At 37.1% G+C, this 23872-nt stretch overlaps 1 protein-coding gene across 2 annotated transcripts in view; it reads right to left on the reverse strand.

The window, feature by feature from the left end:
* MYOM1 (myomesin 1) overlaps window positions 1-23872 on the reverse strand; it is a 156182-nt gene that overhangs the window by 32337 nt on the left and 99973 nt on the right. For both annotated transcript variants that reach the window (XM_045886981.3, XM_045886982.3), the window contains 3 exons: window positions 18250-18376; window positions 15482-15666; window positions 13246-13360 (listed from right to left, as the gene is read on the reverse strand). In XM_045886981.3, coding sequence (XP_045742937.1) covers window positions 13246-13360; window positions 15482-15666; window positions 18250-18376 — 427 coding nt within the window. The remainder of the gene's footprint in view (window positions 1-13245; window positions 13361-15481; window positions 15667-18249; window positions 18377-23872) is intronic.

The raw sequence follows: 23872 nt of genomic DNA on the forward strand, positions 1-23872 counted from the left end.
GTGCAATAAAACTTGTCAGGGGGAAAAAATTGCAAAAATCCTCTCAGGGGAAGGCCAAGAGAAAATTAGTGCCCAGTGTGTGGCAACATGAAGATCTTGGTTGTTAAGCCAGGCAGCTGATTTAATTGGTCTTTACAGATAACAGGGTGTGCTTTAATTATAAACCCCTAAAAAGTGATTTCTTAAACACATGAACACTTAAAGAAGACTAGTTCTAGAGATTTTTAAAAATTATTTTTAAAAAAAAACAGGAGTTATTTTCATATTTGGCTATAAACTGAAATAATGATCAAATAAAGATTTAATTATACTTGAGTGAAATGTCTACCATGTATTACTTTTAAAGAGACTCTACTCCACTGGAAATTGCAGACCATGTTTTAGTGCTACTCCTGATAACACATGACAAATTCTCACCATCCACTGTTGTATAACAAAAAGTGAAAAAGTGCTCTCATTGAAACTTAAGAAAAGACTAACATCTAAGAGGGCTGAGGTTTAGACAGTGTTATGATACAGAGCATGGTTGAGTCACAGAGAGAATACAAATAAGAATATTTCTGTATATCTGTATTATTATGAAGAGGAAAGAAGTGATGGAGGTTGACTAAACCTTCCTTACTATTTGCATAATAGCTATTTTGGAGGCATGACAGATTGTTCATATTAATCATTCATTGTCTTCTCTGTAATCCTTTTTGAAAGGAAGTGAATCATCCATAGGCTTGCTGTTTATTATATTGGAGGCATGATTTAAGCTTACAACAGAAAAAAATATTGCTTAGGTTAAGAATTGTGATTTTTTAAAAAATTAAAGTGAAAGATCTGACTTTTTTTGCAAAGGAGTCACAAAACTAAAAGAATATGAATAGTAAAGTTAGCTTAGCCTTTCTCTCTGTTCCACAGAGAACTTTTGCACTATAACACTTCATCCATCTGGAACCCTGCCCCAAACCAAAAAATGAGGAAAACAAGCCTCTAAGAGGCAGCAAGGATGTGACAAAGCCCACACACTAATATTCCTAGACACTCACTGGAGAATTCCATAGATTGTCCCTTGGAATCTATTTATATTTCACTTGAGATGATTCTAGAAAGTTGGTTGGTTGGGTTCCATCAGTAGATTAGACCCCCAAAAGAGAGGGAAGTAAAAAGCTATTACCAGCAGGCACACTGAGAATAAAGAAAATGAGAGCAGGAGAGGAGGCAGAAAACCTGAATGCCGGCACAAAGACATTATTTAATAGAGGAGCAAATGGCTCCTCACCCTATAATAACATCACTGTATCCCAACACTGTACAATAAATAAGGTTGATCCTTATGGCCCTGAGTCACACAGAAAAAGGTAAATAAGATTTAGTATACTGCATCCAAGGTTGAAAAGGACATACAAAAAGTCCGATCTATTTTACAAGAATTTTCATCAAAGAGTTTTAGAATGAATTTTAAAGTACTGATGCTTTAGCAGTAAATTCTCAGGTAAATGGAACAACTGGGAATTTAGAACAATAATTTGTTGAGGTTTTTTTTTAATTGAGAAAAACATATTTTATATAAGTTTATATAAGTTTGTAAGATTATATATAAGTTTTAGGTATATAACACTATAATTCAACATCTGTATGCAGTACAAAGTGATCACAACTAAAAGTCTAGCTACCATCCATCACCATACAATTGACCCCCTCTACTCATTTTGTCCACCCCCTGACCCCTGTTCCCCTGTGGTAAACACCAATCTGTTTTCCGTATCTATGAGTTTGCTTTAGTTTTGTTTGTTCATTGTTTTATGTTTTTAGATTCCACATGAGTGAAATCATATGGTATTTGTCTTTCTCCATCTGACTGACTTCACTTCGCATAATATCTTCAAGGTCCATCCATGTTGTCAAATGCTTTTTCTGCATCTGTTGAGATGATCATATACTTTTTATCCTTCATTTTGTCAAAGTGGTGAATCACGTGGATTGATTTGCAGGTATTGAACTATCCTTGTATCCCTGGAATAAATCCCACTTAATCATGGTGGATGATCCCTTTTAATGTATCATTGAATTTGGTTTGCTAATATTTTGTTTAGGATTTTTGCATCAATGTTCATTAATGATACAGGCCTTTAATTTTCTTTTTTTATGGTGTCATCAGGTTTTGGTATCAGAATAATGATAAAATGAGTTTGGAAGTGTTCCCTCCTTTTCAATTTTTTAGAAGAGTCTTTTTTTTTTTTTTTAAGATTTTATTTATTTATTTGAGAGAGTGAGAGAAAGCATGAGAGGGGGGAGGGTCAGAGGGAGAAGCAGACTCTCTGCTGAGCTGGGATCCCAATGTGGGGCTCGATCCCAGGACCCTGGGATCATGACCTGAGCTGAAGGCAGATGCTTAACTGATTGAGCCATCCAGGTGCCCCTATTTAGAAGAGTTTGAGAAAGATAGGTATTAAATCTTTGTTTGATAGAAGTCACCAGTGAAGCTGCTCTGGTCCTGGACTTTTGTTTGTTGAGAATTTTTTGATTACTGATTCAATTTCCTTACTAGTAATTGGTATATTCAGATTTTCTATTGCTTCATGAATCAGTCTTGGAAGATTGTATGTTTTGAGGAATTTGTCTGTTTCTTTTAGGTGGTCCTCTATGTTGGTGTATAATTGTTCATAGTCTCTTATGATCCTTCATATTTCTGTGGTGTCAGTTGTAACTTCTCTTTGATTTATGATTTTGTTTATTAGAATCTTCTCCCTTTCTTTTCTTGGTGAGTATAGCTAAAGGTTTGTCAATTTTGTTTACCTTTTCAAAGAACCAGCTCTGTTTTACTGATCTTCCCCAATTTTTTTCTAGTCTCTATTTCATTTATTTCCATTCTAATCTTTACTATTCCCTTCCTTCTACTGACTTTAGGCTTCATTTGTTCTTTTTCTAGCTCCTTTAGGAGTAAAGTTAAATTGTTTATTTGAGATTTTTCTTGTTTCTTGAGGTAGGCTTGTATTGCTATGTATTCCCTCTTAGAAAGAATTTTGCTGCATCATCCCAAAGGTTTTGGTATGTAATTTCTGTTTTCACTTGTCTCTAGGTATTTTTTATTGATTTTCTTTGATTATCTTGATGACCCAATGGTTGTTCAGCAGCATGTTTTTTTTTTTTTTTTTTTTTTTTAAGATTTTATTTATTTATTTGACAGAGACACAGTGAGTGAGGGAACACAAGCAGGGGGAGCAGGAGAGGGAGAAGCAGGCTTCCCGCAGATCAGGGAGCCCGATGTGGGGCTCGATCCCAGGATCCTGGGATCATGACCCGAGCCGAAGGCAAACACTTAACGACTGAGCCACCTGGGTGCCCCCAGCAGCATGTTGTTTAATCTCAAACATTTTTGAGGTTTTTCCACTCTTCTTATAATTGATTGTGCTCACAGAAAATACTTGATGTGATTTCAATGCTCTTGAATTTATTGAGACTTGTTTTGTGACTTAACATGTGATCTATCCTGGAGAGTGTTCCATGTGCAGTTGAGAAGAATGTTTATTCTGTTGCTTTTGGATGGAATGTTCTGCATATATCTATTAAGTCCCTCTAGTCTAATGTGTCATTTAAGGCTGATGTTTCCTTATTAATTTTCTGTTTGGATGATCTATCCATTGATGTAAGTGGGGGTGTGAAAGTCCCCTACTATTATTGTATTGCTGTTGGTTTCTCCCTTCAGGTCTGTTAATATTTGCTTTATATATCTTGGTGCCCCTGTATTGGGTGCATATATATTTATAAATGTTACGTCTTCTTGTTAGATTGACCTTTTATGATTATATGCCCTTGTCTGTTATTACAGTCCTTGTTTTAAAGTCTGATATTTTGTCTGGTATGAGTATTGCTACTCCAGCTTTCTTTTCATTTCCATTTGCATGGGATGTCTTTTTCCATCCCTTCACTTTCAGTCTGTGTATGTCTTTAGATCTGAAGTGAGTCTCTTGTACACAGCATATAAATGGGTCTTTTTTTTTTAGCCATTCTGCCACTCTGTATCTTTTGATTGGGGAGTTTAGTCTATTTACATTTAAAGTAATTATTGATAGGTGTGTACTTATTGCTATTTTGTTCATTGTTTTCTGGCTGTTTTTGTAGTTCCTCTCTGTCCCTTTCTTCTTTTTCTCTCTTCCTTTTTAGTTTGGTGGCTTTCTTCAGTGTTATGTTTAGGTTCCTTTCTCATTTTCTTCATATATTTACTGTAAGTTTTTGCTTTGTAGTTACTGTGAAGCTCACATATAACCTATGTATATAATGGTATGTTCTGACTTGATAGCAACTTAAATTTTTATTTTATTTTATTATGTTAGTCACTATACATTACATCATTAGTTTTTGATGTAGTGTTCCATGATTCATTGTTTGCCTATAACACCCAGTGCTCCATTCAATATGTGCCCTCCTTAATACCCATCACCGGGCTAAACCATCCCCCCACCCCCTCCCCTAGAACCCTCAGTTTGTTTCTCAGAGTCCATAGTCTCTCATAGTTCCTCTCCCCCTCCGATTCCCCCCCTTCATTTTTCCCTTCCTACTATCTTCTTTTTTTTTTTTAACATACAATGTATTATTTGTTTCAGAGGTACAGGTCTGTGATTCAACAGTATCACACAATTCCCAGCACTCACCCTAGCACATACCCTCCCCGATGTCTATCACCCAGCCACCCCATCCCTCCCACCCACACCACTCCAGCAACCCTCAGTTTGTTTCCTGAGATTAAGAATTCCTCATTATCAGTGAGATCATATGATACTTGTCTTTCTCTGATTGACTTATTTCGCTTAGCATAATACCCTCTAGTTCCATCCACGTCATTGCAAATGGCAAGATTTCAGGTTTTTTTCCGATGGGATAGCAGCTTAAATTTGAACACATTCCAAAACTGTACATTTTTCTCTCACCCACACATTTTTATTTTTGATGTCACATTTTGCATCTTCTTATTTATGCATCCCTTAATTAATTATTGTGGTTTTAAATTTATTTTACTTTTTTCTGTCATTTAACCTTCATACTTGCTTTATAAGGAATTGATCCACTATCTTTATGTATTTACCTTTTCCAGTGAGATTTTTACTTTCTTATATTTTCTTATTATTAATTAGTGCCATTTCTTTTTTGTTTAAAGAAGCCTCTTTAACATTTCTTGTAAGGCCAGTTTAGTGGTAATGAACGCCTTTAGCTTTTGCTTATCTGGAAAACTCTTAATCTCTCCTTCAATTCTAAATGATAACATTGCCAGCTAGAAAATTCTTGGTTGGGAGTTTTTTCCTTTTAGCACTTTTGAGTATGTTATGCCACTCTCTTCTGAGTTGCAAAGTTTCTGCTGAAAAATCTGTTGATAGCCTTATGGGGTTTCCCTTGTACATAGTAAGTTGCTTTGCTCTTGCTGCTTTTAAGATTCTCCCTTTAACTTTTACCCTTCTAATTATTATGTGTCTTAGTGTGAATCTCTTTAGGTTCATTTTATTTGGAACTCTCTGAGATTCCTGAAACTGTATGTATGTTTCCCTCCTCAGATTAGGAAAGTTTTCAGCCATATTTCTTCAAAAATTTTATAGCCCTTTCTCTCTCTCTTCTCCTTCTGGCACCCCAGGATTGCAAATGTTATTCCTTTTGATGTTCTCTCAGAGATCCCTTAAGTTATGTTCATATTTTTAAATTCTTTTTTCTTTTTACTACTCTGGGTGAATTCTTTTTTCTTTTTTTTAAGATTTATTTATTTATTAGAGAGAGAGAGTGTGTGTGTGCGTGCGCACATGAGTGGGGGAGGGGCGGGGGGAATCTTCAAGCAGACTCCCCTCTGAGTGCAGAGCCCATGCAGGGCTCAATACCATGATCCATGAGATCATGACCTGAGCTGAAACCAAGAGTCGGATGCTCTACTAACTGAGCCACCCAGGTGCCCCCCTCTGCATCAGTTCTATTGCTTTGTTCCAGCTCATTGATCTGATCTTTGGCTTTATCCGGTCTGCTGTTGAATCCCTCTAGTGTATTTTTCAGTTCAGTTATTGTATTCTTCAGCTTTGTCACTTCTATTTGGAACTTTCTTATATTTTCTGTCTCTTTGTTGAGGATCTCACTGTTAACCCATTCTTAACCTGAGTTCAGTGAACATCTTTATGATCATTACCTTAAACTCTGTATCAAGTAGATGCTTATCTCCAGTTCATTAATGTCTTTTTCTGATATTTTCTCTTTTTCTTTTACTTGGTGCATATTCTTCTGTCATTTCATTTTTTCCTGACTCTCTGTGTTTGTTTCCATGTATTAGGCAAATCAGCTACATCTCCCAGTCTTGAAGGAGTGTAGAAAATGTCATGTGGAATGCAGCAGTGCAATCTCCTCTGACTGCCAGAGCTGGATGATCAAGGGGCACCCTCTGTGTGGACTGCTTGTACCTACATGCAGTTGCAGCTCTGTGTCTGCAGCTCGGTGTGGGCAGGGTTGGTGTCTGGCCCAGCTGCAATGCATACATAATTGTGGTGATAGTGAGTACTATTGGTTGAGATTTATATAAATAAAAGGAAAAATAAAAAATAAAACTATATTTGGCACTTAATGTTTAAAAATCAAATACTCACTAAAACTTGCATTTGATTGGATTTTCATTTTTCAAAAAGTTGCACTGGTGTTTAATTTATCAACAATAAGATTAAAATCTAAAAGGGGGGGCGCCTGGGTGGCTCAGTCGTTAAGCGTCTGCCTTTGGCTCAGGTCATGATCCCAGGGTCCTGGGATCAAGCCCCGCGTCTGGCTCCCTGCTCTGCAGGAAGCCTGCTTCTCTCTCTCCCACTCCCCCTGCTTGTGTTCCCTCTCTCGCTGTGTCTCTCTGTCAAATAAATAAATAAAATCTTTAAAAAATAAAAAAAAACAAAATCTAAAAGGGCTGGGATTTTGTCTTCCATATTTTCCATACATATTTACATGTGCAAGGGACTGGATTGAAAAAACAGATTTAAAATAAAAATGTCAGCTTAGAATTGCAATGTTTACCTTATTTGAACTTGTCTAATTAAAGCTTATGTATAACACCAATATTTTGATAAACAGTCAAGATGAAATAAAAGTATCGACAAGAAAATATTACAGTCACAGTGGGTTTCCTCCTTAATTTTACACTCAGATTCCAAAGCTTGGTCTCTTCCATGACAAATCAGTAATGTGTCAACTGGTTCAAAGAATCACTCTAAAAGTAATCATAATCTCAAGCTTTTGAAAAATCAAATTCACTGCAAATATTTCAAATACCAGTTATGTAAGCCTATTTCTTGAGCTCTGCAACAATTCTCATTAGAATACAGTGTTTAGTCAAAGTAACTGCAGGGAAGTTTAAAAATATCACTGTGTAAACAGAAAACAAGGTTATTGTCTTAAAATGATCAATGCAACAACTTATAGCTTGTCCTTATTTGTCACATTGATTATGATGCTGATACCATCCAATCTTTCAATGCTTTTCAAATTCAAAGATTTCTACTACTATTTAGTTTTAATTAATTTATTAACATAGTTCTTTGAATAAAGATATTTATAAGCCAAATATTTTACAATCTTACTCTAATGGGAGATTGAATTGAGATGGCCTTCGGAAAAAGGGTAGACTCTTCCTGTGTTCTGGGTTTACAGAGAAAATAGCATTTTGGGAAAATACTTTAAAGAAATTATATGGGACAACAAAGAATAAATATGAGGACAAAAAGACATCTCTTGGAAAATTCAAAGCAGATTAAACAACTTAAAAATGAGCTCAGAGTTTCTTGTATCTGAAAAGGAAGGACATGTTGGCTTATATATTCCTCTTTGTATGATGAAGGAAGTAACTATGTTCAACTGGAAGGGCTAACTTTTCCACATATTAAAATCTAAGAGGAAGTTCAATAGTGGAATTCCGTAAATAAAGGAGTTCTTAAAATATAATGGGCAAAAAATTCTATAGCAATTTTTAGAAAGATGTATGATATTCAAATGGATGATTCTTTTTATAAATACTCTAGAAAAAAACAAGAGCAAATATAATGCCAGCATTTTTGTTTCTTTTTGTCTGGTTTCAAGTTTTTATTTAAATTCTAGTTAGTTAACATAATGCCAGCATTTCTAATAGGCCCAGGCTAATCCCCTGAACCATGCCTGTGTAGATGGACCTAGTGCAGTGTCAGAGTCAAGAAAGGTGTAGTTACAACATCCTCAAATTTTCTTTTTAGAATGTCCCACGGCCTATTTGAGTTTTTGCCAAGCACAGAGCTACTGTCACTTCATGGTTGAACTCATAAATGTCTGAAGAGCTATATTCTCTAAAGCTGATTAATGTATGATCAAAATGGCTTAGATACTTAACTGGCAGGCAGTAAATTTGCTATTCTGCTGTCAAAGTCAAGGCTTCCCTATGGATGTTCTCATCTGGATGAAAGGCCATCCCACTCTCCCACAGAGTTGGGTTGGAAAATTGGAGCACAATCTGTCAGGACCTAGATTTTCTCAAAAACGACCTTTGAATCTGCTCAAGAACATGAAGAATTCAGGTAAGAACACAGGAGATTTGGCTATAGAAAATTGAATGAGATTATTTTGGTCTAAAAAGGATTGAAGAAGAGTTGTCTTGAGTCTGCTACCTCAACCCTACCCTACACAAATCCTTGATATGGACACAGGGGGATACCAGATTGTGTGGAATGGCATTTTAATGGTCCCTTCAGGTGTGCCACCACACCCAGTATGTGAATGAGTTAAGGTACAGCGCAGGGCTAAAATGAATGATTTGGAAATTAACTGTCCCTCCTCTCCAAAAAATGATTTAAAAAAAAATAAAATTTGAAAGCTAAAATGAAATCACAGTAAACTGTTCATATTCCTATATATTTCATAATCTGATATGCAAATTTTTCTCACATAATTTAGTCTCTTACATCAGCATTAATAGATTGTTTTTACAAGCTTTAATTATTTGTGCTTTTCCATGGTGTGTGTGTGTGTGTGTGTGTGTGTGTGTGTGAGCTCATGCAATGTTTAAAAAACTGGAGAGTGGGACAGAAGAGAAGCAGATAGAATTGAATTAATGTAATCAGACACATGTGATATTTAGCTCCTCTATGTTTAAGACCAAAACTGCTGGCTGACCTACCACTTTGGTACCCACATCATGGCCTCCATTACAAAATATCTAGAGTTAAGTTTACACACTGTGGCTATAAAAGAGTCATACTCACTGGCCAAAACATGGTAGTCATCCGTTATTTTTTTCATTTAATAAATGACTACCACATACCAGGTACTAGGCCCTCGCATACAGGGAGAAAAGTTCACAACCCTGGTTTCATGCTAGAATTACCCAAGCAGCTAAACAAACAAACAAAAATGAACCTATGCTCAGTCCTGGAGATTCTGATATAATTGGTCTGCAGTGGAGTCTGGGTGGAGTCAGTATTTTCAAAAAAAGGTCCTGGCATGATTCTCATGTACAGCTAAGGTTGAGGACTACTGTTTTAATGGGTGAAAGAGAACAGTCAATAAACAAATACAAGGGAAATTTTCTAACTGAAACCAGTTGAGCTTAACGGGCAGCCTGGCTTCCTGCTCTGAATCCTTCAAAACTCCACTTCTAGGCGACTGAGCACACGTTTGCCTTCTCAGTCCTGCCAGGTTCTATGACCAACCAGTTTTCAGAAACTGGAATTGGTTAGGAGGTTGTTAACTCAATCAATCCTTCTAGTGTTGCGTTCTTCTAACCTGCCTTGCTCCTAGTGACTAAGTCCTAACTTCTGGTAGCCGGTTTCTGCTTGGGACTCTGCCTTGTTTTGGGGCCCTCCTGTGCATCACCTGAATTCTCCTGCCTGCTGCTGAGTCTCTGGTAACAATACCTGCAGCCTGGACCGCCAGTCATTTGTTGCCCTCCAGATCACCTGCCACACCTTGGCAGGTCTTTCTTTTATCTCCCATCTGATCTGGCTCACCTTGCCTCTGTCTCGCCTTCCTGCCCCAGGCTTGATGCAATCAACACATACTATTTGAAAAATATCAAATGTCAAGAACAGAAGTACCCTTTATATACCAACAAATCTACACTAAATGTTTTTCAGCTTATTCTTCTTATAGGCTTTTTTTTTTAGCTTAATAGACTTCTTGGTAAAGCATGATACACTGGGTTCATTTTTCTGGGTCCTCATTGGCAGAACAACTGGACATTCTGGCAGGGGCTGAGCTGTATCTGCTGGCATATTCATTGACTTCAAAGGGAGACCAGTGATCCTTCCAACCCTGGTGGATTAAGTTAACTTTCAACTCAAATTCAGATTACAGTTGGGATATCTTGTTAGACCTATTTGAGGCTTGCTGTTACACGATGAGCTTTATTTTCTGAAATTTTAATAATAGATTCCAAAAGAAGTTGTTCTTCTGCAATAGCAATCCAAATTTCACACCCCAAATCTTGAAATTGGTAACATGCTTCCCCACCCCTGCCCTATCCATTCTAACATAAAATAAATATCTGGGTAAAAGTAAAATATTGGTATTTAAGAAAATTATTAAATACAACTTCACACTACATGTAAGTTTTTACAGGGACTATGAAACCCCAGTTTATAGCCTATTCGGGTATGAGAAATATTTTATGAACATCTATCATAGCTCTCATCACACACCATGTTGTAAGCTCTGAGTTTTCCACCTAGATTGTAAGCCTGGTACAGTGATGATATCGTATTCCTCTGCTCCTGTTGCCCATGCCTATTGTGCTGACACATCATAGCTCCTTAAGAAATGTACGTCCCGGGCGCCTGGGTGGCTCAGTTGGTTAAGCGACTGCCTTTGGCTCAGGTCATGATCCTGGAGTCCCTGGATCGAGTCCCGCATCGGGCTCCCTGCTTGGCAGGGAGTCTGCTTCTCCCTCTGACCCTCCCCCCTCTCATGCTCTCTCTATCTCATTCTCTCGCAAATGAATAAATAAAATCTTAAAAAAAAAAAAAAGAAAGAAATGTACGTCCCAAGAATGAATGTGCTTGTTGCATATGAACAAGTCCACGTGTCTCCTGGGTTTTGGTGCTCTTTCATGCTGAAGCACTTTGACTTTGTACATCCTAGGATTTTTTCCTAGGCTGTGAGCCAAAGACTGGCTTCATCTGGTGCTGTTTTGTGGATCAATGTCTGCAGCTGTTCTTTGTAGTTATATTCTGGGAATGGAATGACCACAAAAAATGACTTCCAAATCAGTGAAACAAAACTCTTCGCCCACGAGCTCATCAGAAGATCATTTTCTGGTGGTCAAACTTCCATAGTGTTAGTTTTATTAATGTCATACCTGGCCACCTGCCATTCTGAGGCTATGGAGGAGAAACTAAGAAATCAATTGAACCTTTCTTCAGTTGATCAGAGTTGGAATCCACCTCCTCAAGGGTGCTTTTAGCTGATCGATGATTAGGTGAAGAGTTTACCTCTATGGTGACCTAAATGTTCTTATTAAGAGTCTGCAGTGGGATCAGTTTGCAAGTCCATTTGTTTCTATTTCCTTACAACTGGCAACTTCAGAGTCTGATTCCTATATGAATATATCCTGGCGTCTTCAGGTGTTGCCTTTTACCTGGTGTATATGTGCCTAGTGTTTTCCTGTTTTCTCATGAAATTTTGCAAAAGGGACTTATATGAGGTGTGGCACTTTCTCCAGACAACTTCCACACTTGTGTATAAGGTCATTTTTCACACCTAGGTCTTAGAGGGTAGTTATAAGAGTAGTTGAAAGTAGGTTATGAAGTAATAGCATGAGAAGGGTAGATACTTCCTAAAAGAATACTTTTGACATACTTTTCAAGTAATATGCAGTGAGAGTAAAAGTTTCTATGTTTACTTTCTTTCCTTATCATAAAAATAAATACTACATTATATATATCTACTCTTTATTTTAATCTGAAAATCGAGGTGTATTGAAGTGAACATGCTTGGACTACAATGAAGGCAAACTTAAAATAACTGGTTAATAGGTTTTTATCCTCTCTCATTTCCAATGCTTTTTTAGAAGTTATTTTTTATTGATTTATAACTGGCACAATATTACATTAATTTCACATGTACAATGTAGTGATTCAATATTTATGAAGTGATCACCTTGACAGGCCTAGTTACCATCTGTCACTATACAAAGTATACAAAATGATTGCCTATATTCCCTATGCTGACCATTATAGTGCTTTCCTTAATGTAACTTCTATGAGCTGAAATACATAATAACTTTGAAAAGCAACAGAGATTAAATGACAAAATAAAAATAAATAATTATTATGTAATAATCTGAAACTATTTGCACAGTGAACACTGTAAAGTTTGTTCACATAATAAAAGGGAAGACTGTCTTCCTTAGTCCAATCATGGCATCTCTTCAAACTGGGAAGTGTAAGTTCCTGCCACTCTATAGATCATCCAGTTAAAACTGCTGCTAGTTTTACCCAGGAGTCAGCAAACTATGGTCTGCAGGCTAAATTTGGCCCATTGCCTCTTTTTGTATGGACTGCAAGCTAAGAATGGTTTTTACATTTTTAAACAGTTAAAAAAAATCAAAAGAAAATTAATATTTCAAGGCATGTGAAAATCACTTAAAATTTAAATTTCATAATACATGTAATATATAATGCATATAACTGGCACAATAAAGTTTTAGTAGAACACAGCCCTGCTCATGAGTTTATGTATTATCTATGGTTGCTTTTGTGCCATGGCAGAGTTGATATTGTGACAGGGACGATATGGACACAGAGCTGAAAATATTTATTATCTGGTCCTTCACAGAAAACATTCGCTGACCCCTGGCTTAACTTAATAGCTACAGTTATATAAATTCTGCTTTTGTTTAAGAATCATGCTTGTTCACTAGGCTGTTCAGCTTCTCCTACAACTGGGAAAATACGCTTGTAGGACTTAATGGCCACAGTATAGTAACAGGAATAACGTCCCAGGAATGTATGCTTGAAATGGTCAGTCCAAGAAACATAATTTGATCAAGAACTTCCCCGTTTTTAGGTATAGACCAGAATAGCCCTGGATCACTTCAAACCCGGTTTACCCCTGTCCTAAGAGTGCCTATGATGCAATAAATGACTCACGTCCGCAGGCCAAACTTATCAACTATTCAGATAGCATACATTGATAATTTTGGAAATTAGGAAAAACACAGAAAGTAAGATTGAATGTTGCTTTGGTATCTTACACAGATAAATTAATTTTAATGAAAGCGTAAAAGCTCACCTGGACGGGTTTCTGCCACAACAGGCCCAGCAAGGTCTGATGGCTTGCCGACACCTGCCTGGTTGACGGCTCGGACACGGAACACGTAGCTGACGCCCTCCTGGAGGCCTTGTACCTGGAAGAAGCAGGCATAGAAGTGATGGGTGCTCCATGTCATTTAAACAGAAGTGTTCTTCGTTCGTACATACAATTTCATTGTAGAGTTCAACTTCTCCCATTCGTGGGACTCTATCTCCCATCTTCACTTAAGGTTACCAGATTAAACTTTTTAACATGTACATTTTTTTCTCCACCTCAGGCCTGAAATTTTTCTGAATATAAAACATCCAGAAGAGTGAATCTATATCACAATAGGTATGAAGATTATAGGATATCTCTACTTCTTTATGCCTATATTATTTGAATTTTTCATCATGAGCAGGTGTCCGTTTTATAATCAGAAAAGTCAGTAAGTCTATTTTCACTTTAAAAATTGTGGACAAACAGGGCGCCTGGGTGGCTCAGTCAGTTAAGCATCTGCCTTCGGCTCAGGTCCTGGGATCGAGCCCAGCATCGGGCTCCCTGCTCAGCGGGGAGCCTGCTTCTTCCTCTCCCACTCCCCCTGCTTGTGTTCCTGCTCTCACTATCTCTCCCTCTGTCAAATAAATAAATAAAATCTTTAAAAAAAAAATTGTGGACAAACTCTAAGATAATTTCCTTACAGGAAATTCACCTCCCAGTTTGTGAGGCACATTCAACCTCAATGTCAGTCTCTCTCCCTCTTTCCTATATTCACCTCTCTTCTTTTTCTTTTTTCAAATGAGTGAACTTAACCATTCTTTGAAATGTTTAAACTGTATTATTTTTTCTTCCCGCCCATTTTTTCTGGGCTGTTGGTCCCCTTTGCTTGGCGCTTAACCTGAGTCCAGTCCAGCCTCAGCTCTTGGGATCCTGTGCTGCAGCAAACTGAAGATTTGGAAATTATCCTGGCCATAAATACACACCATCACCATCCAGGATGTGTCTGACTTTTATTTTACACTGTCCTTTGGGAGTTTCTTTGAATCTAGAGGCCTCCTGCCTCATTTGGACAACCAAACAGCATGCTAACTTCCTGACCTTCCTTTACCTTTTTCTCTTCCCCATGAAATGTGACCTTTCCTACCTCCTCAAGGTTTTGTAAGGGGCTGGGGAGCTCACTGGCATATGCTAAGATGAGTTGATGGCATATTTAAAGGTCATCTCTCTTGGAGGATATATTTATATTTTTTATGGGGACAGTAAATACCTCAACCCTGGAGAGAGGCTGACAGATGGCATGGCCTTTAGTCCACAGTGGCAGGTCAGTGGGAGAGAACTTTTAGAGCAGGCACATTCTGAGTAGCTTCCAAGGCTCACCCCCTCTAGGCAGTGGCTTATTCTGGCAACAGATTGGACTGCAAACGAAATGCAGTGTGCTGCTTTCTGTATGATTGTGGCGAAGCCACACTTCATTCTAAGTCATAAGAGTCAGAATCATATTTCCCACAGTTTCTGAAGCCCTAGTGTGGATTTCAGGGTCTCCAGGTGTCACTGCTGACATAGGAGAAAACATTCTTTTGAGATATCCATTTGTTACAAGTGAGATTCAGTGGCTTTAGCAGAACAGTCTCTGGTAAATGAAGTTAGGAATTTGTTCAATTACAACACTTTAGAGGAATCTGGAAGGCAAAGATGCGGATAAGGGTGAGGATTAGGTCCGAGTTGAGTGAACCCATTCCACTAGCCTCTGGGTGCTCACGTGAGCATAAGCTTGAGGGAGCCCATGAAGTGAGACAGAGCGTGACTCAAAGGAATCAGCAGGAAAAGCCTTGCTGGCATGAATGCTATGAAAATAACACCCTCAAATCAAAAACCATCCTCAAAAAAAAATCAGAGGAAGAAATGAGAAAGTCACCTTTCTAAGACTGTGAGTAACAAAAATGTGAGGTGGGTAAGTAGAGGCAAGGAGGGAAAGAAGAGAGAGGAGGGAGCTTGTGGAATATTTTCTGAAGCTAGGCTAAGGGATTCAGGTTAAATATAACCAAATTGCTTTAAGCACCAGAAACTCCCCCCATCCCCAGCCACTGCTAAATGGAATCTTACGAGGAGCCCAATATATGAAATAGACCACAGCAGAAATGTTGTGTTTTATCTTGCTAACTTTAAAGTTAATATCATTTGGGGAGCATTTCTTCTTTTTAAAAAAAGGTTTCTCAAAATATGAGCACCCTCTTACCCTCAGGTACGTGTTTTTAATAGCTGCTTTGTTGAGTCCTCGCCATTGGCTATCCTTGGCCTTGGCCTCCTTCAAGTCCACAAAGTAACCAGTGACTGGAGTCCTTCCAGAGTGGATAGGAGGCTTCCACTGCAGAACCAGGGAGGTTTTCCTGACTTCACTATATTTGACACTGTGTGGGGGTCCTGAAAAAGAGACAGAGAGACCAATGTATACAAATCATAATGTAGATGGCAAAATGCAAATACGGGTAAATCTAGAACCACATCTGAAGTCTTAAAGCTGAATCCAGTGTTCTTCTTTTGTGAAATCTACCATTCCTGTAGAAATAGGTATTTTGTGTTCATTTTGTGTCACGTTTCCTCAATGGCTCTACATCAACCTACTAAGTCCCTTTCTGGGCAGCAGGTGGTTAGAGTCAATTCAAAGTGCCCCCCACTCCGAGGCTGGATGAAAACTTGCCTTCAGGGTGTTCCTGGGCTTGTGGTCCTCATCTTTTATCAAGAACAGCTTAATTTGGTTGCAGGTTCAGTTTCAGATTATTTTTGGATGGTAATCTGAAAATTCCCCTAAACCTCAAATGAGGATGAAGAAAGCAACCCTATTTGATGGCATATGAATATAGATAGTAATATTTCTTTTATAGGAAAAAGGAATATATTACAAAATAGCTCTCCTCTGGAGGGAAATCTTTTCCATAAAGCAAATATTCTATCTAGGAGTAAAAACAAACTACAATTACAGTTTACAAAGAACTTTCACCAAAACAAATAAAATCAATCCCGTGGGTCCCAGCTAAACACTGCTAGGTACTTTATATTTATTTATCTCATTCATCCTTAAGACAACAGAAAACTCAAAGAAGCCAAGTAACTTGATCAACCTGTTTAGGAAGAAAGCCAAATGTCTTCCCTGCCCATGTGCTCTTTGCACTCTTGGGAGAATCCAAACTACTAAGTGATCTCCCACATCTTTCCATGACCACCAGCTGCTATGTAGGTGATATATTTATTTTCTTTTAAATAACTGATTTCTAACCAACCAATCAAAATCCCCTGAACTGACTCACGGTGCCCTAAAAGCCAGCTACAAACATATGCTATGCAATGCTTTTGCATTTTGCAATTAATAGCTCAATATTTGTGGGGCCCTGTCCCTTGGCTTAACAGTCACGGGTATGTGTCATCCTTGCCTTCCGACAAGGTAAGAGGTTTAAATAACATGGTAATAGATTTAAATAATAACATCAATGCCTTATAATAGTGTGTCATGTTCTGTTTCGCAAAGAGGATTTTAAATCATTTTCTTGTGCCATCCTCAGAACCCCATGAGGCATCCAAACAGGTAGCACTCACCCTACAACCTCTTTTGCTAACTACATCTCTTTCAATCAAAACATTTTCCACAAGCCTGCTCAGTATTTCTTAGTCTCTAGTCACTCATATTTTAACTTTATTCAGGAATTGCAAGAATTTAAAAACAGATCCACTTTTGTGTAGGTGAGAGAAAGAGCTTAAGAAATACCAACTGGGTTAAAGGAGGTGCAAGGAAAGGCAGCATGTTTGCCCTGTATATTTATTGAAGTTGAGTGAGTGCTTGAACTTCTCTTGGGTTTCTCTTGTAATCTTTTTATTCACACTTGATGGAGAAGTGATGCAAACAGAAGCTCTCTAAGAAAGGCAAAAATGATGGTTCTTCAAGGGCACTAGCGTTTCAAGTAGAGGAAGAGGGTGGCATCAGGGACAGGGCTGGATCTATCCAGTATGCTCCAGCGTGGCCTTGTGTTCTAATGTGGTCGATATTGGTGCTATACCAGTTGTTACGTATGTTGAATATTAAACCCAAGTGGGAGAATCTAGTCATCCTGTGGCACTCACTGGGTCTGTGAAGTTGGTACTGTTGGAAGTAAATAAAATCACCCACCAAATACATTAATGTCTTGCTAGTTTGAAACTTAATGGCTTAGTAAATTTATTTGTATTCAATTTTTTAATTAGTTCAGTGTTGTCGCTATGTTTTTAAAAGCACAGGTAAATGTTTCTACCTTCTCCCCATTTTCTTCCCTGTTCAGCCAACCACCCACTATGGCAACCTTCAAAGGAGAATATTTCCAGCCAGTTTCAGGAAATTTATTGTGATGCAGAGTTGAGACAAAAGTGTAGAGAGATCAAAAGGACTGGAGAAGCGGAGAAAGTCCAGAACTTAAGTCCTAGGCAGGCATGTTAAGTCTGCCTACATAATATAATAAAGAGCTAGCAGCAAGGGAGGAGAGAGACAACAAGGAAGAGGAGCTACATTGGCTGAGCTTGGAGAGAGAGATTTGGGGGAGGTTGATAAATGAAAGGTTCCAGCACAGTGGGAGAATGCATGAGAATTAGGGAGTACAGGAAGAAGTTTTTGGGATCTTTTGTTGTGGGATACAAATTGGATGCTCTTCAGTGGTCTTTATTAAGAAGCACAAACAAAAATGAGAATTCCTTTTCAATGATCATTGGAACTCAGATTTGTGCTTCTGTTAATCTTATTCCAAGCAGAGGTATAACTATGAGGGCTCTAGGATTTATTTGGAATACAAGCACAAGAAATCATAGTCAGTTTTATATTGGCACCTATTATTTAATAGGATTATAAAAATATCTCAGGTAAACAAAAGAGAATTCTTTTCCCTTAGGAGCTGTCTATATGGCACTTAAATTTACTTCCAAGTTGTAGGTTCTTTTGAAAGAAACCCCAAGCCTCAGTGCTGAGACATGTTTTTCATGACTTACCTGGAACAGCAATGGTCCACTCTTCACATTTGAAGCATTTGCTTACTGCTGAGGGCTCTCCCAACCCAGCGATGTTCATGGCTGCCACTTGGAACTGATACACCATGTTTTCCTTCAAGTTGCTAATCTGCAACATGACAATATCACAGAGAGGGGATGTTGATTCAGGTATTTTTTTTAAGTTGTTCAATATTTTGTTTACTTACCTCCTGTGTTGCACATACCCTGAAGTGACCCCCAATGAGTTATACCCTTTTGTAATCTACTCCCCTTGAGTGTGGGTGAAGCCTGTGACCTGCTTCCAACCAAGAGAATATGGCAAAGGTATTGGAATATCACCCTGTGATTGTTGTTCCATCATATGGAAAAGGAGAGAGGATATTACAGATGTAATTAAAGTCCCTAATCAGTGGATTTTTGAGTTCATCAAAAGGGAGATTATCCTGGGTAGGCCTGATTTAATCAGATGAAAACTGTCAAAATGGGGTTTGGGACTTCCATGATGAGAACACTGTCCTGATGGCGTTGAAGAAGTGAATGCCAGGTTGTGAACTACCTAGCCACTCAAATTTGGAGAAGGGCAGCCTCTAGAAGCAGAGGGCCCCAGACTTACAGCTGAAAGAACTAAATTCTGCCAATAACTGAATCAGCTTGGAAGAGGAACTCAGCTCCAGAGTAGAATGAGCCCAGCTGACATCTTTGTGAGAGCCCAAGCAGAAGACCCATCTAAGCCATGCCTAAACTCCTGACTCATGGACACTGTTTTATAACAAATTAATAGAAAATTAATGCTTGTACAGATGAAAATTAAAAGAATTCTAAGCTAGGAATCAAAATATTCAAAATCTTGTCATTTTTGTGCTCCCTATTGACCTAATGTTTTCTATATCCCTCAGAAGAAATTGGGTTGTGGTAAATATATGTGATAAAGTAATGAATGTGAAACATTTGCAAAATAGAAATGATGGAATATATTAGTGTGAAAAAAATCCATGGACTATACACAATCCTTTGAGCATTAAAAATGCTTAATAAATGGGGGCGCCTAGGTGGCTCAGTCAGTTAAGTGTCTAACTGTTGATTTCAGCTCAGGCCATGATCTCAGGGTCCTGGGATCGAGGTCCAAGTCAAGATCTGTGCTCAGGGGAGTCTGCTTGTCCCTCTCCCTGTGCCCCTTCCCCCCCCCCTGCTCATGCTCTCGCTCTCTCTCAAATAAGTAAATAAAATCTTTTTAAAATGCTTAATAATGGGGTGTCTGGGTGGCTCAGTCATTAAGCGTCTGTCTGCTTTCGGCTCAAGTCATGATCCCAGGGTCCTGGGATCGAGCCCCACATTGGGCTCCCTGCTTTGTGGGAAGCCTGCTTCTCCCTCTCCCACTTCCCCTTCTTGTATTCCCTCTCTCACTCTGTCTCTCTCTCTGTCAAATAAATAAATAAAATCTTAAAAAAAATGCTTAATAATGGAGGTATGGATGGAATCAGCTGAATTAACAAAGCTTACCTATTGTATGACTTAAGACAAGGCAAAACAAGTATATATCTATGATCCAGTCTACACCTGATTTGATCATGAAGTCATAAGTTCATCTGCAAGAGGACTTGTCTTGCCAGTTATTTAGGGTATAAGGTGAATATAATGGCTATATGTTATAGTAACAGAATAATACAAACTCCCTTTTTGATTCACACACACATGCACACACATTCCCTTTAAGAAGGGAAGATCTTTTTAATTAAGAGGAAACCATCATGTAGATAACTTGGATCTAAAAGTACTTTATTCAGGTACAGGGCTGTTTTGGGGCTCCATTAGTATGACCAACCATTCCAGTTTTCCTGGGACTATGGGGTTTCTAAGGATGTAGGCGGTATAGTGTTGAAATTAGGAGAGTCCTAGGCAAATGGGAAAAGTTGGTCATTCTAGGCTTAGGTGAAATACTGTGGCATGGGACTTCTTTTTCTGGCAATGGTGAACTAGGCTACAGAGATTGTCTTGCTAAAAAATTCAAAATACTAGATAAAATATCTTTTAAAAATCTTTTCAAAAGTATCAAATTAGTGTCAAGATGTTACAGAATTGGATGCCTGGGTGGCTCAGTTGGTTAAGTGTCTGCCTTCAGCTCAGGTTATGATCCCGGTGAGCCAGGATTGAGTCCCACATCGGGCTCCCCACTTAGCAGGGACTCTGCTTCTCCCTCTGCCCTTCATCCTGCTTATGCTCTCTCTCACTTGCTCTCTCTCAAATAAATAAATAAAATATTTAAAAAAAAAGATGTTACAGAATTATCAGGACAGAATAAAGGGAAATAGGAAACCAAAAAAAAGATAAATGGAACATAGAAGTAGCTTTTACCTTGGGGATAGTTGCCAATAAAGAAAAATTTGACCTTTGGTTTTGATTATCTCAAAAGCAGAGGAACTCAGAAATCAAAACCTAGACCCAACCTAAAAAGGGGATAATAAAAGGGAACCCTCTACAATTAAGATGGAACCCTAAAGGGCTTTACTCTTTGGGAGTAAAGTTGAATTAGAAATAAACCTGCCTTTATACAGTGCAAATTCACATTGCTTGATTGTCCAAAAAAATAAAGTCTTGTATTTGATTTAAGAAAAAACTTAACAGGGTGCTTGGGTGGCTCAGATGGTTAAGTGTCTGCCTTCGGCTCAGGTCATGATCCCAGGGTCCTGGGATCGAGTCCCACATCGGGCTCCCTGCTCCTTGGGAGCCTGCTTCTCTCTCTCTCTCTCTCTCTCTCTCTCTGTCCCTCATGAATAAATAAATAAAATCTTAAAAAAAAAAAAAAAAAAACTTAACAGGTGGTATCCCCAGGCACCTTGCAGAAGCAAAAACAAATCCTCTACAGAGAAAGATGCCTTCATCCTAAAGCTCAAATTATTCATGCAAATAATATTTTAATGACAATGAGCAGCACATAATCAAGAATAACCAAGCATAGTAAACAAGATACCATGAGCCAGACTACAAAACCAATGATAACAGATACAGACCTGCAAAGATATTAGATGGTAGAATCATCAGATATAGATTAGAAAAACAGCTATGCTTACTATGTTTTAAACATAAAATACAAACTTAAAATATCTGCAGGACTAATCCTGAAACTAATATTACACTATATGTTAACTAAGTAGAATTTAAATAAAAACTTGAAACATTAAAACAATAAATAAAATAAAATATCTGCAGGAGACAGCAAACTATAAAATATTTTGTAAAATGTGACCTAAAAAAGGGAAAAATACAATAAGAGAAAAATAATGGATGTGTTTAACAGGAAATCAGATGCAAAAGAAGAGCAAATTTGTAAACTAATGGAAAGTTATAAGAAATTACACAGACCACAGTGCAAAAAGACACAAAAATAGGAAAGAGAGAAGAGTGATTAATAGACATGGAAGACAGAATGAGAATGTCAAATACATGTTAACTAGAGTTTCAAGAGGAGAGGGGAGAGAATGGGGCAGCAACAATATTTTAGGAGATAAATGGCTTAGAATTTTCCAGAAAGGTCTTCCTGAAAAATCCAACCCACAGATTGAAAATCCTCCTCATGCCAAAATCCTAGGCAAAGGCATTTTTTAAAACCTATACCTAGACACATAATATTTTAACTGTAGCACACCAAACAGATAGTGAAAATATTAAAAGCTGTCTAAGAGAAAAGACAACCCTCAAATGAGCAAACAGACTAAAAGCTGACATGTCACTGGCAACAACGAGCCAAAAGACAGTGGAATATACCTTCAAAATACGAAAGAAAATAACTACCATTATATAATGTTTTGTCTAGAAAAAATTTTTTGGAGAATGAAGAAAAAAGTTATTTTCAGACAAAAATGAAGAGTATGTACCTTCTGAATACCCTAACTAAAGAACATTCTAAACTATTTAATTTAGATGAAAGGAAAGTAATCTCAAATGGAAGGTGAAAGATGTGAAATTAAAAGCAAATAAAATCTTAACTAAAATAATTTAGATAAACTTAAATAATTATTGACTATAAAACAATAATAACAATACTTTTGGATTAAAAAATGAGTTAAAAGCACATATACAATAGCATACAAGTTGGGAATAGAATAAATGGCTTAGGTATTCTGAGGCCCTATTTTTCTTAGACAAGGGTAAAGCAATAGAATTAATTTAGACTGTTAATTTGCTCACTGTAATTTCTAGGGTAACCACCAAAAACAAACCCAGAAACCCAGAATCTATAGCTTTCAAGGAAGCGTAGAGGGAGAAAAGGGGATGGCTGAAGGAAAAAACGTAACTATTCAAAAGTAGTCAAGGAAGGACAGAAAATGAAACAGAACAGGCAGGACAAAGAGAAAGCACAAAATAAAGATGATTGGTTTTTCCAAAAAGTAGTAGTAACATTAAATACTCTAGTTAAAAGACAAAGACTCTCAGGTAGGAAAAATATCCAACTCTATACTACTTTTAAGAGACACATATAAAGCACAAAGTTAAAACTAGAAAGTCAAAGGATGAAAAATTATATACCATGCAAACACCAACAAAAAGAAAATTGATTAATTTATATTAAAACAGATAATATAGACTTGAAGGCAAAATATATTGTTAGTGATACAGAAAATCACTTTGTATACATCTAATAACACCCCTTCAAAATATATAAAGCAACATTTGAATTGGGTGAATTTTATGATATGTGAATTGTATCTCAATAAAGTAAGATTAACCTGCAATTTTCCCTTTCAGTACTATCCTTGTCAGGTATTTGTATCAAATTAACTCTAGTCTCAGGATAATTTCACTCATAAACATAGAAGCAAAAATCCTAAACAACAATAAGCAAAAAAAAAAAAAAAAAATCCAGTAATATATAGACAGAGTTTACATAATGTCCAGCTTAGATTTATGCCAGGAATGCAAGGTTATTTTAACATTAATTACTAGAATATACTACATTAAAACTAAAGGGAAAAATCATATAACCATCTCAATAGATTCAGAAAAAATATTTCATAATTTTAATTAATTCTTAACTAGGAACAGAAGGAAACTTCCTTTAGCTGATAACAGATGTCTATCAAACACTGATAGTAAATATAATACTTAATGGTGAAATGTTTTCCTTTAAGACAAAGATCAAATCTAGAATGACCAAGATCACCACTTCTATCAATATTTTGTTAAAGATTTTAAGCAGAAAGTTAAGAAAATGAAGCAAAAAATATAAAATTTGGAAATGAAGAAGTAAGCAGTCATTTACAGATGATATGATGATTTACAGAGACTCAAAAAAAGCTCATAGGTAACTTAAAGAAATAATAAGAAAATTTAGTAGAGACCTATACATAACAATGATATGTAAAATCAATACATAAAATGATGTATATTTCTCTATTCCAGCAATAACAAAATGATATAAAAACATACCATTTAAACACTGAAAATATGTAATACCTATAAATAAATAACAAATGATGTGCAAAACTTCTATAGAGAATTATAAAACTTTACTGAGAAACTTTAAAGACCAAAATAAATGGTGAGAAATATCATGTTTATGTATTAGAAGACTTAATATTTTAAAGATGTCAATTATTCCTCAAATTATGGATTCAACGCAATCCCA

The sequence above is a fragment of the Mirounga angustirostris genome, unplaced genomic scaffold (assembly GCF_029215605.1).
Source record: "Mirounga angustirostris isolate CCGP_5_RB_7025 unplaced genomic scaffold, mMirAng1.0.hap1 SCAF_14, whole genome shotgun sequence".
In the NCBI taxonomy this organism is placed as follows: Eukaryota; Metazoa; Chordata; class Mammalia; order Carnivora; family Phocidae; genus Mirounga; species Mirounga angustirostris.